General features: G+C 36.2%; 1 protein-coding gene across 1 annotated transcript in view; it reads left to right on the plus strand.

The window, feature by feature from the left end:
- The window catches only part of FMN1 (formin 1), a 197630-nt gene that overhangs the window by 50250 nt on the left and 131300 nt on the right, over positions 1–16080 (plus strand). The window contains 1 exon segment of the mRNA XM_032189407.1: positions 1875–1992. Within this exon segment, the coding sequence (XP_032045298.1) occupies positions 1875–1992 (118 nt within the window).

A 16080-nucleotide genomic window follows, 5' to 3' on the forward strand; every position in this document is an offset into this window, starting at 1 on the left:
ATATTAAGTAGAGCTTAAAATGAGTTTTATGTTGCAAATACAAACTGTGATATTATTTAATAGTTTCCCAATCTCCCTCTGCCTTCTTTCTTTGATTATTATTTTTTTATTATTTTTATTTTAGTTTTAAAAGTACTATTTCATTTTGCCTTTAGGAATAATTCTAGGATAAGACCTGATACAAGAAGTTGTGGATGATCTTCAGTTTGATTTGTCCAAGGCAAATGTATTCACACAGCCTCCCAAAAAAGAAACAACTGCAGATCCTTCAGAGCTGGAAGCTCTGTAAAATTTAAATTTAAATAGAATTTTATAGTATTTTTTTCTTATTTACTTACATATTTTGGCTTTGCAAATATGGAGAAGTATTTAACCTTATGCAAGTATAACCAAGTGCTTCTAATTAGACCACTTAAGTTAGGGTTAAATCAAATATTTGCAAGGTTAATATTCCTATGCGTATGTATATTTGCTGATGTAAATTTTTAAGAAATGAAAAAAATCTTTGCTATTTATAAAAACCACAACGATAAATGAATTTGAGTGCAATTTAGACTTTAACAAAATGAGTAACTGTCCCTATGCCCCCCAACCAAAAACTCTTTCAGCTACGTCTCTGGCAGATAGTATCAGTCCAGAAGATTGTTCTTGTTGGCTAACAGGGGAATTACCTGAATGATTAAATTTGCAGGATCTGACCCTAAACCTGAAGCTACATAAGTTAATTTGCTGCGTTGGTTGTACTCTCTTAAAATTTTTATTCTTATGTATAATTAAAATGCTCATAAAAGATGACTGACAACTGGGCAGACTGCTACTACCAGTTTTAAGTAAATTACCTGCGGGGAGGAGGAGAAAAGAGGCACTCATTGGCCCTGGCATGTACAGAAAATGCTGTCGGTGTGCCCTTCCCATTCCTGGGTTGCTGGTTCCTGCTTACGCCATTCCCTGGGCTGTGCTGGCGCAAGCGTCTGTGTGCCTCACAGCAACCCGATTCGGGAGGCTGTACTCATGCCTGGTGAGGGAGGAAGCACAGGAGCCAGTGTGAGTGGCTTTTAGAAATGTCTGCTCAGCGTCTGGTCTAGTACACAGGTACATTTTCCCAGAGCAAAGCCAGTGCAAAAGGTCTTGCCTTTCCTTTTTCCTTGCCCAAATAGGCCTTTTATGGAGCCACTTTCAGGTAGTGTTCTGCTGTTGCAGTTGTGTCTATGCCATTGATTGTATATTGTAAATCAAATTACAGAAATGTTAGAGTTGTAAAAACCAACCAACCAACCAAAAAAGTAAACTAAAATGTTCTTGTTTATCTCCCCCCACCCCTCCTTTAAAGGATTATTTCACCATTCCAATTGACAGCGCAGTCCCATAACCAGCTGCAGCAGCACTTTGATGTGGCAGCGTTACATACTATGTGGACTGAGCAAGCTGCCAGGGGTGTGGCTGGAATTTCTTAAACCAGCTCCGCTTCCAGAAAATTATATTGTCAAATGATGTCTTAGGTGAATCCCACTAATGTGTACTTGTAGGAGAAGTGCAGATGGGGCTTTTCGTTCTTGGAAAAAAAATAGGTACAGGGAAAAAGAAGCTTCCTGACCTCCTGGTTCACCAAAGCGTAGACAGCCTTCCATGCTGATATGAACAGTTTCAACACAATCATCATAGATCATGTGCATTAGGGTATTTTTCTCCTCAAAATTATTTTTCCATACTGATTTCTTTGTGTCCCTTCCAAATAACTGAGCACTTTTTGGATCACTGGAATGAGACAGATAGCCATTCTTGAGTACATATGTAGAGCTGGGGATGGTGGTTGCTGTTTTGGAATCAATTGATACTGCTGACTTTAATTTTTTATTTTTTCATAATTTTAACAGCCTGATCTGAGCCCCTCAGAGCAAGATGACAAGACTCCAGGGAGACTCCAGACTGTCTGGCCACCACCGAAAGCAAATCATGAAGAAGTAAAAGTAGGATTGAAGTACACAGAAGCAGGTAAAACAAAGAGATGAAGCATTTGCAGAAATTAATTTCTGACATTTTTGTTGTTTGAGATAGAGACAGTGATAAGTCACAATATTTTCTTATCTGTTAAGTGACAGTACTGAGCTAATGGTGACTTGCCAACCTTACCCATTGGCTCTGGCAGTGACCCTGCCAGAGTCTAGTCTGATGTGCGCAGTTCTCTGTAGTGTCACACTGTTAAGTCCAGAATAAAAGTAATCATTGTCACTTTTGCAACTTGTGTGTAAACAGAGGAATGTTAATATCCACTCAGAGCATGTGTATAGCTAGCCATGTGTATTCTCATATACAAATGTGTAAGGGGGCATGTCTGAAGTGCGATGCTAACTAGCCATCAGATAAATATTCCACAAAAAGATACTTTAAAGGTTTGTTTTTTTTTAACTTAAAAAAAAAAAGCCTTTTGTTATATAAATACTTAATCACATATTTATAAGGAAAGAGTGAGTATTACAGGTGCCACAACCAAATTTGTATTCTTAAGTATAAAATAGGATGTCCTTGTTACTCAGAAGTCAGTTCTGAACCATGGAATTGTCAGAAATACTGAAATGAAAGACCACTTGTGCTTCATGCAGCTCAAGATTTTAGAAAATACCATATCAAAAGGATTAAGTGGAATTTAAAAACTGCTTTTCTACTGCCTTGCTGTGAGAAGGTGTGCATGGTGATGTTGTACATTTATTTCCAATTCTAGTGAATATCTACCTGGCCTTGTATCAAGAGAAAGAATAAGTAGGAGTCCTGAACCTACTTCTTTATATTGTTCAATGTACTGCTTTTTTCCTCTCTATTTCCTGAGCTCTCTCTACCTTGTTTTGTGATAAAGAGGGGATGTTAATGAAGGTGAAAAGCTGTTTAAGATTAAGAAAACTTTTTTCCCCCAGGTTTTGGCAGGATCAACATGGTTTTAATGTATTTTACATTGCCTCTGATTGCTCTGAGGTGTGTGTCTATCACTAGATGACCAGCACAGGGTTTTTTTTGTGCAAATACAGGTATTCAACTTTTGACAACACCACAGTCTCTTTCTGTTACGCTTAGATTCTTATTATAGGCTATGTGCTTTCTGTATTTAATTTTCCCCAGATAAATATTTTTTCTTCTAACGACTATAATCATCTGTGGCAAAAACACATGCTGTAAGAAAAAAGGAAACTGAATTAACAAAAGCTCCAGATTCTACTACTTGCAGAGAAATTAGGTCATGCTTTCCTGAAATTTGAATAGAAAGGACAGACTGGCTTAGAGCCCATGTAAATTGTTACTCTTTTGTTACTGTGATATTTTGGGTGGCAGTGTCATCAACATGCTGATGGTTGGTTTGCTAAGTCAAGTTTTTATACAGACCAGACTTTTCAGTTCATTAGTCACTCCAATGTCTGGCAGAGAGGGATCTGAATGAAAACAAATCGCTGGTGATCCAGCTAGGATGAGACAGAAGCTGTGCTTTTAAAGGAAATAGGCAAAGACTATGTTTTAAGAGTGTAGCAGCATTATAGGTATTAACTGGTTTGTATTTCTTTCATCTCTGTTAATACTCCTGGATGCCAAGAAAGCAGTGATGGCAGCAAGGACACTGGAAACACTTAGAAGTTGCATATGATGGGTCAGTTACAACAGCTGGCTTCTCTGAGTATTCGGGTGATGTACATTATAATGCCTTAAAGCATTATACACAGGAATGTGTATATACAATCTTCTGCAGGTGAAGGATAGCACTGTTTATGAGACCAGCACAGGTGTAATTAAAAAAAAAAAAAGAGTTTGTATTCAAAGTTGGTCTTACTGCTAGGTTGTTGTCCTTTTTTTTCCATTAAATGGAAGTTTTGGTACAGGATTACTTCTACAGTCTCTGCAAAGTATCTGCAAATAAAGTACACGTGTATAGTGACATTTCCCTTCATGCCCCGTCCCATCCAAAATTCCCTCCCTGCTAATGGTACCAAACGAGCTCCTTGTCCTCAAAGTGTTTCTTTAAAGTATGATCCAAAGCAGATTATTGATGAACTTAGACTGTTCTCAACCTGTAACCTAAAACCCCATCTGTTACCACAGTATCTTGTTCTGACGGCTCTGATCAAATGAAGAGTTCTTGATTTCAGAATCAGTCAAAAATTTTCCATGGCAGAGATCTTCCTCCATTAGTTTTCCTGAACAGATTATTATTGGTGCCATAGAACAATGCTAAAATAACTTGCTTTAACTTTCAGTCAACAGTTTATCTTAGTGTTTTAATTTCAGTGATTAGGAGTTCCATCCACTGAAACAATAGGAACCTGTATACGAACAGTAGTAGTAGGCAGAATTATTAGGTAAATTCATTTGGGGTTTTAACCCAAAATAAAGCTGTCATAACTGTGATTACGTCCAAGGAGAAGAAATCTGTGGACATATGCCTTAGTACTTCTAACGAGGTACAAGAATCCATACTTATTTTATGAGGTAGCATAGCTTTTTCATTTGTCATGAGAAATTAGTGTTTGAAGTAAGGCTGTTTTGAAACTTGCAAGCTGAATACTGTGATCTTTCTCACAATTCTGTTCTAAGTCTTTGATTTACTTCCTCCATCACCATGCAATATGACAGCTATGACAGGAAGGTAGAGATATTGTGTGATGAGGATTACTGGCTTTTTGATCTTTTCCTCACCTCCTTGCCATGTTTTTCCTCATTGTTCTTGCTGCCTACTGGAAGCAGAAATTCAGGCTTAATTTGGCCTACGCGGCAGACATCACAGTGACTCAGAGCAGCTTGGAGAAGCAGCTAACTCCCTCCTGAGGCTCGTAGTCTGGCCTGGTATGTGGGAAACCAACTGAAACAGCAAATGGACATAACAAGGAACACGTGTGTGGAAACTGACTAGGCCTGTTAGGAATATAGAACTGAAAGAAGTTAATGAAACAAATACAACTCCTCACCAGATTTTTTTAATGCCTTTGATAACATCTTGTGTAGCCATAGTATTGTCACTCCCAACATTTAAAAATTACCAGTAAATATCCCCAAATCTTGAGTTGCAAATTTTGAATTAAAGGATGGTATTACGAGATTTTGGCACACCTTATTATTGTTTTCTTAACCTTTAATTCCTCTGTTTCCATAGTGCAAGTCACTGTACCGTCAACTGTCTCTCTGTAATTAACACAAACTGCTTCCATGGGTCTCTAGAGAAACTGGAACTTCTTTGAAGTTTGTCAGTCTAAAAATCCAGCAAGACTGTAGTAGATTATAGTATTTACATCCTGGTAGACTGGAAGGAGGGTATTTTAATTTATAGTTACCGGTTTATTCCATGGAAATCTTTACTGTATACTCGAGACATTTCTGTGCATACTCCTCTGGTCCTAAAATTCAATTCTTCTGTTTTCAGTAAAAGCTTCTTTTTCCTTTTTTTCCTCATAATTCTTAGAGTAATTTCTCCCATTTCTGAAGCATTAGATCTGATAGAAGGGTGGATGTGTCAGCTGTTAATAAATGTGAGAATACCTAGCCACGTAGAGGAGACAAATACATGTCTATAATGAGTGAACTCATCTATGGTATTGGATCACATAGAATCCACATACAGTGAATCTTAGCTGCTGCGTATGATTGATAAGAGCTTGCAACCTGCGATGTCCAAGAAGGGGAGTTTAGAGATGAGTTCTCATGCTCATAAAACTACTTATGTTTGAAGAACAATCTCCATGTTGAGGAGATATAGAAGATAAGAACTTCACATCCTGTGATCCTTATTAAAATGTGCATTTAGCCATCAAATTAGTTCTCATATAAAACTGAGAGTACTTCATCTTTTGCTTAAGCGGAGCAAAAATGGTAAAAATGATGAGAGAAGTATTTGGTCATTCTGGTCAGAGAAATGTAGAAAGAAAATCAAGTTGAAATATTAATCCATTTAGTGCTCTTTTTTGTTACATGCTTTCTTGCTAATTCATTTTTTTTTATCTGACATAAAATAACTAACCCTGTTCTCTCATTGTCTGTCTTATTCATCATACTTAAATCTTTGATGACATCTTGTTTCTTGTTGTCCACATGGAGCCACTTCATATATATATATATTTTTATATATATATATACACACACTTGTATAATCTGTAAGCACAATTTGTGTTTCAGGGTAAATAAGGAAACCAGGAGGTGACTAAGAAAACTCTTATTAAACAGAAAGTATCTAAGTCAGTTGCAAATGACATAAAAAATGGCAGAGATTTACTCCCAAGTCTTTCATATATTAAAGCCTTGGTCCCCTATGCTCTGGGTTCCCAGCAAGAAAATCACTTTATGGTTGTGACGTAAATGCAGAGAATAACCAGCTTATATGACAGAAAGAGAGGCATAATGATCTGAACAAAGAGATGAGAGATAAGCTTTCATATCCGTCTTTAACATGGGCTTCTGTTGTTGCCTCAAACAATTTATATTTGTCTCTGCAACAGACATAATGCTTGATGTCAGTATACTGAAGGAAGTTCTAACAGGTGATCTTAATGTTGGTTTTATCATAAATTTATTAAAAAATAATTAAAATAAAATAAAATAAAGGCAAGCCTTTGCCTCATATATATATTTTTAATAGAAAATTTGGGATTTGACTATATTAAATGAAAAATCTTGTTATATGGGTATGTTTCTCAGTATGAGAGGTACTCGCTTTTCAAACTGCAGGTCTGTTGAGCAGTGTGGTACCAGAGGGCTGCAGGCAGTGAAGAGGAATCAGTCTCTTCTTCCTGCCTACTAGAGGACATACAGGGCTTATGAGAAAGGAACTTTTCTCTTCCCATCTTGGCTGATACTTTCATTCCTACTGTGCCTTTGGAGATGGGAGTAACAAGACTTACATCTATTAATGCTGCTGATTTGTTGGTAAAATGCCTGAGTTCCATTTCCAGCTTTTATTATGCTATCTTCTGGAATGACTTCAGGAAACACGAGTGTTGACCTTTCCACACTTCAGTTTACCCATCTGTAGAACTCAGATAAGAATCCTGACCTATTTTTCAAGCCAAATTAAATCCCTTTTCTGTTTAGAGGTTATTAACATTATATATGAGAGAAGAATGGAAAAGAATACTGGTTTCCCATGTTTAAATCTGCAAATAATAACACAGGATGGAAATTGTGCCTAAGGTCATGTGATAAAACATCTTTGCCTCTCTATGCACGGGGCATTATATTATTACAGGGTAAAGGGGGAGAAGAAGTGTGACTCACTTTTTCAGCGAAAATTTCTGCTTTTTTTCCATGTTTATTTAAATACAGCAGTTTTAGGAGACCTGTTGGTTTTGAGTCTGGATGCATATTACAGCAGATGCCTAAAAAGGACATGTTTCACATTATACAAAGCCATATCTGAATACACACATCAGTGTAGCTGTAGATAACATTTTGAATTTATATACAGAATTTATATACAGAACCGCATTGGTCCACTCAAAGTAGAAACTTGATTTTAAACTACATTTTCCTATTGAAGAGATTAATCTGTTAACTGAATATAATGAAGGCAAGTTCTGTGAATTCTTTTCTTTTACTGTAGTTTTTACTTTGAAATGCAGGCACCGCTATGGGTCCTACCAATGTGGCATTGTGAAGGCCCAGAATGGTCACAGAATTTTATGAGATGTTTATTGTTATTTAACTGAAACACAGTGAAAGAACAGTTGTGTACAGCACAAGAGAATGACCTTGTATTTTATTTCCCTTGTTCTGTTTCAAAATATATGAGGCCCTTTGTGTAAGACAAATGCCTCTGATTTTTCTTGAATTCACTTCCTTGTATCAGATCTCATTCTCCTGTCTCATTGTTCACATGATCAAGGTTCTATTTGCAGCACCATTTGTACAGCACTGATTTACATACCAGTCCAAATGAAATCCTGAATCTGGACACCTTGAAGCTTTCTGAAAATATGAACCTGGATTCAGAACTGTTCTGAGGCTTTGTTAGTTACATCTGATAACATCCTTCCCAAGTTCGCCCTCTCTGCTATGGCACAGACACGTACTCTTATCTGAAAAAGAAAAAACAAGCCACCACACCTATTTATTGTACGTTTCATCATTTTGTACACATCCATATTTTAATGTCTGTCTACTGCTCTAAACTCATAGGTTTCTGAGAATATATCAGGGAAGCAGTGTTCCTGTGGGGGTGTGAACACATTATGTTCCTATACCCACATCCATCCATGTTCGAATAAATGTACATGTACACATGCATTCTCAATGCATGCTTATATATATATATGCTTATAATATAATGCATAATAAATATAATTATAAATATTATAATAAATTTATAATTATTTATTATAATATCTAAACATACAAACATAAATATTTATTAAATAATAAATAAAAATAATAAATATAATTATTTATTATAAATATTTATTATAATATATTTATTATTATGATAATAAATACTATAATAAATATGATTAAAATTATAATGCATGCTTATAGTATATATACTATATAGTGATTGAGAAGGTGTTCTCAATCACTATAGGTGATTGAGAAGGTGTGAGATCTACAGTCTAGAATAAACGTTAGGTATTTTAACTTTTTTCTGAATGAAGTGGATAGAGAGAGTTTGTTACTCATTAAAGAAATGCTTTAATAAATTTGTTCCTCGTATTTTTGATAAGGCGTAATTTATTTGCCATATTGCACTTGTGAACATGATCCTGAAATAGATTGTTATTTAATGTATATGTAATAGGACATATATTGAGAAAGAAATCATGTTGAATGTCCCCAACAACAGTACATCTAATGGTGCCTTCCTGTGAGGATGAAAATCACAAGTGAAACTTAATTTCTGTTATCAAGTAAATGAACTATTGCTGTAACCTCACCTGCGACAGGAGGGGAATGATCAAGTAGATAGTTACTCAGGTGACTATTTTTGAATAGTGCTTTATATTGATTTGCAGCCAGAAAGAGTAGAAGCTCTTTTCTTCGTTTACGTAACAGAATCAGGGGGGTTGCTGGTTTTTCCTTTGGGAGGCCTGCTTTTCTGTGGGTATCGTTCTGTTACTCCCAGGGAATTCAATAACTGTTGTGTAGTTACTTTGTTTTCTGTAGTAAGTTAACAGCTATGTCTTCAGGAACAGCACAGGTATTATCTCAGTACTCAGACAGTGTTTAAATGCTTAACTAATGATGTGTTTGGAACTTGTTTCTCTATGTGTTCCTTTCCAGCTGTCTCCCTTCTCCACATCTCCCTATTTTCACTCTAACAGAATCTTTAAGGTGCAGAAAATGATCATTTTAAATCTTAGGTTTACATGTTTCTTCCTTCTCCTGAAAGTCTAAAAATCATTCAGTAGACATGAGGGATGTCTGCTTATTTCTTAGGCTGGGGAATTGATTTCCATCGATATATTGAATTACAAGGCTGTAAAAGAGTTCAGGTCAAATGGGAAGTAAATAAAGGAGGAAAGGCAAGAGTAGATGGAATGGGGTGAGGGAAGAAGAGTTAGAACAACATGAAAAACTATATTCAGTATAGTTTTAGACAAGCCCTTATCCCTAAATAAGTCAATTTTAATTTCTTAGTTACAGTGAGATGCTTAAATATTAAACTTGTTCAAATTGGTTCTGAGAAAGTTTAAGTCTTTCTGTCAGTTCTTTATAAACCTAAGCTTTGGGCTTTCACTGACCAATCACCTTGTAAAAAAACATGTAAGCCATGATTTAAGTGCTTAAAACATTGTACTCATTTAACATGTTAAAAAAGTTTCTATATTTCTACCAAATCTAATTCTTCTGTGTAAAACTTATACTTTAAATACCAGTTCAAGACAGAAGAAATGACATGGTTTGTAAGATGCTCTTGATTATTTCTATTAGGGGAAAAAAATGTGTGAACGTTTGCTGCCTCTTAGGACTGTAGCGCCTCCCCCCCCCCCCCCCCCCAAAAAAAAAAAAAAAAAAAAAAAAAGACTGTAAAGCTGCATCAATACATTTGTGGAAATCAATAAATAAATAGCTAAAAAGAAAGCAGCTGTGGTGAGGAGATGCTCTTCTGGCACCTGGTGGTTAGAGCGGAAAGCTGCATGGGAAATAATGGAAGAGAAAAGAAAGGCTTCAGTAAAAGAGAATTTGAAAGGGGTGGGACCAAACGTTACCAAAGAGAAAGACAAGAATAAGAAACTCTCACTATTCAGAAATTTAATGAATTGACTCAATTTAAAGATAATGGATTCCTCAAGGCACATAGATAACTCTCAAGTTTTCCGGCTTCTCTTCTGTAATTACTTTTAAATTGTTTGATAACATTGTTTTGGATTTTTCATTTGATGAGTTTAATAAGTAAGATTTTTTACAAAAATGAATGTGCTTAAAATGCCTTTAAACCTTTGACTGTCTACTTGAAGTTTTGAGATCATGGGGGAGAAGGTTCTTAAACTGCTTATGTAAAGTTTTGAGGAATAACTCATCTATTTGAAATGTCAGTTGTGGAATTTTCTGTGTGAAAGGTTTTCATGTAAGATTTTACTTAAACTGAGAGAAAGTAAGTGATTTGCTTTGTTGTCAAAGAAGAAAAGGTAACCTTAGAATATTTTGCATCTAAGTTTGTTTGAAACTTTTCAGGGATCTTAAGAAATATCAGGAGGCATTCTTCTTTCAGGAAGTCAGCATGTTGTATTTTCTGGAATCAGGTGCTCAAGGTCATCTTCTCCATGCATAAAGGGTCTTCTGAAAAATAAGCATAATCAGCAAAGTTTTGAACACATATAGAATAGTACTGAATAATGTTTTAGTGTATACACTTGCTTTATGCAGCAGTTTTAGAAAATGAGAATTGCCATTCAATTTAGACAAGAACATTGTGATCCACTGTATCTAGTACTCCCAAAGCTTCAGGTTATATCTTCAGTTTACCAGATTCACCAGTGAATTCACCTTTTCTTTTCGAAATGCTAATGCTCAGTGCAGCTTGCTCTGTATCATGACAAACATTTAAATGAACACGTATATATTTGTAAATGTTATTGCTGCTTTGTATTCAAATAATTTCTTTGTAATTACACATCTGACCACATTTTAGGCATTTGCTTGAACTGTGTAGGCTGTTCAAAACGCCTAGTGTTTATTTCATGTTTGATTTTCTATTCATTAGGGAAAAACATGCATATTGAAGTATATATTTTCTTTGCAAAATAGTGAAGCACGCCTCATACTTTAGTTGTCATTGGTAATATCATATTGTGTTTTATCTCTACTATCCAGTGGCATATGTCATATCTTGGCTATTGATTTATTTACATATATTTTTCAATGCTGACTGAGGTATATGCTTATAGCAATGAATAAAAAGCAGGGAGTCTGCGGGACTGTCTGCTAGGATACATATTTAATGAGTGTAAAAATCTAAGTACCCTGTGTGAAACTTGAATACAATCTTACTAATGCTTTTGTCTCTAGCTCACCTAAAGCTTTATGAGGAGGGACCACCAGGTGGGTGGAACAGCATAACGTTGTCTGTCTCTGTCTAGTCTTTGGTCTCTCTTGTTGTTGTAAAGGTGGTATGTACCTTTCCTTGATAGAACGGGAATCATAAAGGCAGAGTCTGTAGATGAGGAACTGTTTTCATTATTCTAGCTTGAGAGGCTGCAATTTCAGTTGCAGCTATCCTGTTACAGCAAGTGGTACTTAAGTCGGTTTCCCTGACTTTCAGATCCATCCCACAATGCTACGTGTCAAAGTTTGCGAAGCTGAAATTTGAAGACAGATCAGAGTGATATCACAATAGGGAACTGATGTATTACTTTCCTCTAATTTGGTTGTCTGTGAGCAAACTCCAGGTAAACGTAACCCATTTTAGGGATTATCTTCTATCCCTAGTGCTTGAGTTTGTTATAACCAGGCATTGCTTATTCTAATGAGCCTTGAAGGGAAGACTTCAGCTGTAGCGAGAATCGGGATGGAGACGTTTATTCTGAAGTTGTGGACTATACTTCTCCATTGTGAGATGTTCCTTATGTCAAAACAAGGTAACAGCTGAATTTAAGCAAAAAGACAAAGTGAAACAATTTAATAAATGTTGAGAAATTTCATAGCAGCATACTTTTACAGATTTGAGTAAATATTGCATATAGAAATGGCAGCTGATTTTGTGTGTGTGTACAAGAACTAACTTTAGCATGTACTAGTTCAGTATTAGACTATTTTGGCGGATTAAAGGAATTACAGCTTTCAGATGATGATGTTAAGTGAACAAGATACTTGAAGAAATTAATCCAAATGACTCTGAAGCCCTGTCCTGTTGCCTCTGAAATATCATGATGAAAGTCTACTCATGGGTGTTACATGTACATTAGTACATCGTAAAAAATAAAACATTATTCAGGCATTTTTGCATAAATAAAAGCATCTTGTATTGGAACTGTTATAGCTTGTTAGAGTTCCCCTGCACATTCAGTTTTCTCAGGTTATAAAAGTTACGTTGTCTGTGCAAACTGTCAGTAAGTGAGCATCTGAAGAGTCTGGTCTGCTCGGTTCATCTCTCCCTGATGACTCAATTGCTGGCATTTTCCATTTCCCTCACATGAAGTAGGATTTTGATGGTGGTGTGGAGGCCACAGAAACACTTAGATCTTTAGAGTTCCAGGCCACTCATGTAATTCACTGCTTGCTTGGAGACCAGGCAAATGAGCATGCTGTTCAGTTTATCCGTCTCATAAAAATGTCATATTTTTTCCCTCCTTTCCAGTGGAACAAATAAGTAAACATCAAAGAGTTGTTCATGAAACAGAAACTCCTACCGCTCAACTCTGCTCTAAAATGTGTTAGCAAAGATTTAGGCTGTAAATGTTTACAACTAACTGAATAGCAATTTAGAGATGAGTAATTCATTTTTAGTTTGGTTTCATTTCAGGCATCTTAACTTACAATGTAGAGGAGAATTGGAAAGGAATAACTTACCATGTTTCATGTACAAACCAATTTACTCTGATTCATATTCCAGAGCAGAGTATTCTTGTAAAATTAGCATTAATGGCCCTTTGTTTCAGGTCATTCTGTGTTAATGTTTAAAACTCAGATATTAATATCTTCAGATACCTCTTCATCTGTTAACTCAGTTCTCAATATGTAATTAAAACATCAGTCTGTATATAATATAATTGTCAGTGACTGTCAGCCTAGAATACTTTTTCCCAGTCTGTATGAAGACATTAAATGTTGCAGAATTTTTCTTACTAATTTTTTTGGGCCAGGATGTTTGCATGGAAGATTCATGATTTCTTTCTGCAATTTTTTTTTCCTTGTGAAGTTAAAAATCAGAGGCTTTGTGTATACTTTCATATAAGGACACATACCTTTTATATACATACATTTATGTACGTACATACATACATATATATATATATATATATATATATATGTATATGTAAAATATTTCCAAAATAGATTTCTGGAGGCACAGTGCTTTATTATACCTCCTACTTTTACTTCCTGGCCCAGTTGTCAGATAGGATCACATCATATAGACAGAAATACAAAGCTACTAACACTTCATGTAGCAAATTAGTGACAAATAGGACACTCAGCTTCAGGTCCACACAGAAATATTATCAGGTAGATGGATTTCTGTGCTTCTGCAAGCAGTTGTGATTTATAGGCATGTCAGTCCCTCTGTGGCCCTTGGTGGACTCCCTCTGCTAGCTCCATGTCTCTCTCCTACTGTGGAGTCCAGAACCAGACACAGTGCTCCACGTGCATCCTGACCAGTGCTGATTAGAGGGGAAAGATCACCTCCCTCAACGTGCTGGTAGTACTTTCCCTATTGCAGCCCAGGATACCATCAAGTTTCTTTGGTACAAGGGCTCATTGCTGGCTCCTGCTCCACTTGGTGTCCACCAGGACCCCAAGGTCCTTTTCTGCAAAGCAGGGTTGCACCCAGCATGCATGGGGGCTTGGGGTTGTTCTTCCCCAGGTGCAGGACTTTGCATGCCTCTTCCTTTGCATGTTCCTGTCAGCCCATTTCTCCAGCCTGTCAAGATCCCCCTTGACGGTCCCACATGTGTATCAAGGACTCATCCCTGTTTTGTGTCATCTGTAAAATTGATGAGGGTGCAAAGGCTTTGCAACTCTGCACTCTGCACATATACTCATAAATGAACTGGAAAAGTGAGCAGGAGATGGGAAAGCTTGCACCTGAAATGAAATTAGTAAGTGTAGAAAAGAATAAGACCTGAGAAAGTGCAATGCAAATTTATCTCATGAAAATGCCAAAATAAAAAAGCAGCAAACATTTGAAGACTGATGGATAATGGCAAAGGAAATCCAAAATGAAGAACATTAAGTTTTGCACTTGAGGAAGAAAGAAATCCAAAGAAAAAAAGAAATCCTAAATTCACATATATAATGAACTCTGATCAGGTCATCACTCTTTAAATACAAGACCTCGGTAGGACCTTGATATTGAAATAGATCTTGGGAAATGTCATTTCACTACTCAGTAGTGATCAACCAATGGTGGTAGGAAACAGTAGGACAGAAATAAAAGACAAATATTTAGATTACTGTATTTTCAGTGCTTAAATGTCCACATTTTGAATCTGGTGGGAAACTGTAGTTTCAGAAGGGGACAGTAAGTTTGATCAAAATTATGAAATGTGCTCTTTATGAAGAAAGACTATATAGACTAATATGCTGTCAACTGAAAAAGAAATAATCAAGGGGTTTGTGATGGAGACCTCTAAAATTGCAACAAATGGCAAATGGGTAAATAGCAAACACTTTTCTTCCAGTGCACATATTGCAGACATCAAATGAGACTAACAGGTGGAGATTCCAAGTAAACAAAAGGGTCTTCACCTAACGTGTAATTAATTCTTTGCTGCAGGATGTTATCTGCTTCCAGGAGTTTTAAAATCAGCAATGCACATTCATGAGAGGAATCCACTTGCAAACTGTTAAATATAAAAACAACATCTGTGGTTTAAAAGTTCTGAATTGCAAATCATGTTGCTGGAAGAGCATGGGAGAAAAGTATGGCTACCTTTTTGCCTGTTCTTATTTTTTTTTTTTATGTCACCTGCGTTTTGGCTACTGTCAGAGACAGGATACTAGGCAAAATAGACTTTTGGCATGGCTCAATGCAGATACAATTTTGTTCATTATGAAGCTGAATGATTTTTATTTCAGAGTAACAACTGGGATACATATGGTATACATATGACTAGTCATCTTACGTATTACTTCAGTGAGGAATTTCCTCACAAAGTAATATGAGCTGAAATATGTCATATGTTCTATATTTTTAGATTTTTATTTTGGTAAGACTCAGCTAAGCTTTTGTGTTTGGCTTCAGAAGTTTAGACCCGTGTGCTTTAAAGTTTCTGAGGCCTGAGGTGTTTTCACTGTCTGGTTTCTGGTATGAGTTTTGTAACTATACTGTTTTCAAGCGATGAGAGTGCTAAGTCCCCCGTCTAACTGGTCTTTTGCTGTAAATCTAGTGCTAGCTTCCTGAGAATGCCCTTCATCACAGTCCTGCTACTCTACACTTGGCAGTTTTGTTTACCTCTGCAGGGACTTGTAGAAATAAGAACAAAATAGAGACTTTGCAACGTGTTCCTGAACCTCCATAGATTAGAAATATATAACATGAGTAATCCCAAACAAAATAAGATATTTTTACTTAATTCACTGACTTTTATTTCCTTTTGCTTTGTACTGTCTTCTGGAAACCAAATTAGTTTCCCATAAGAAATCCAACTCATTTTACTGTTTTAATGTTCTACAACAAGTTTATCTCTCCAAATTAGACACAATCTTTTACTTACACAGCTATTTTTTCTCTAATATGACTCAGTGAAGCTCTGCATTGAAATCTACTTGACTGGGTAAATCTCAGGTACTTTCACTAGGTGCTAACTATTTCCCTGAATGTGATCTGGATAGATTTCAGAACTTGGAAAAGTGATTTGACCTAGGCAAGAGGCATCTCTTTGACTTTCTATGTGCAGAGAGGACCTGCATGATTTAATGTTGGTGTATGTTGCCTAATGGATTTAAAATACATACAGCAAACCATAG

This window comes from Aythya fuligula, chromosome 5, assembly GCF_009819795.1.
Source record: "Aythya fuligula isolate bAytFul2 chromosome 5, bAytFul2.pri, whole genome shotgun sequence".
Lineage (NCBI taxonomy): Eukaryota > Metazoa > Chordata > Aves > Anseriformes > Anatidae > Aythya > Aythya fuligula.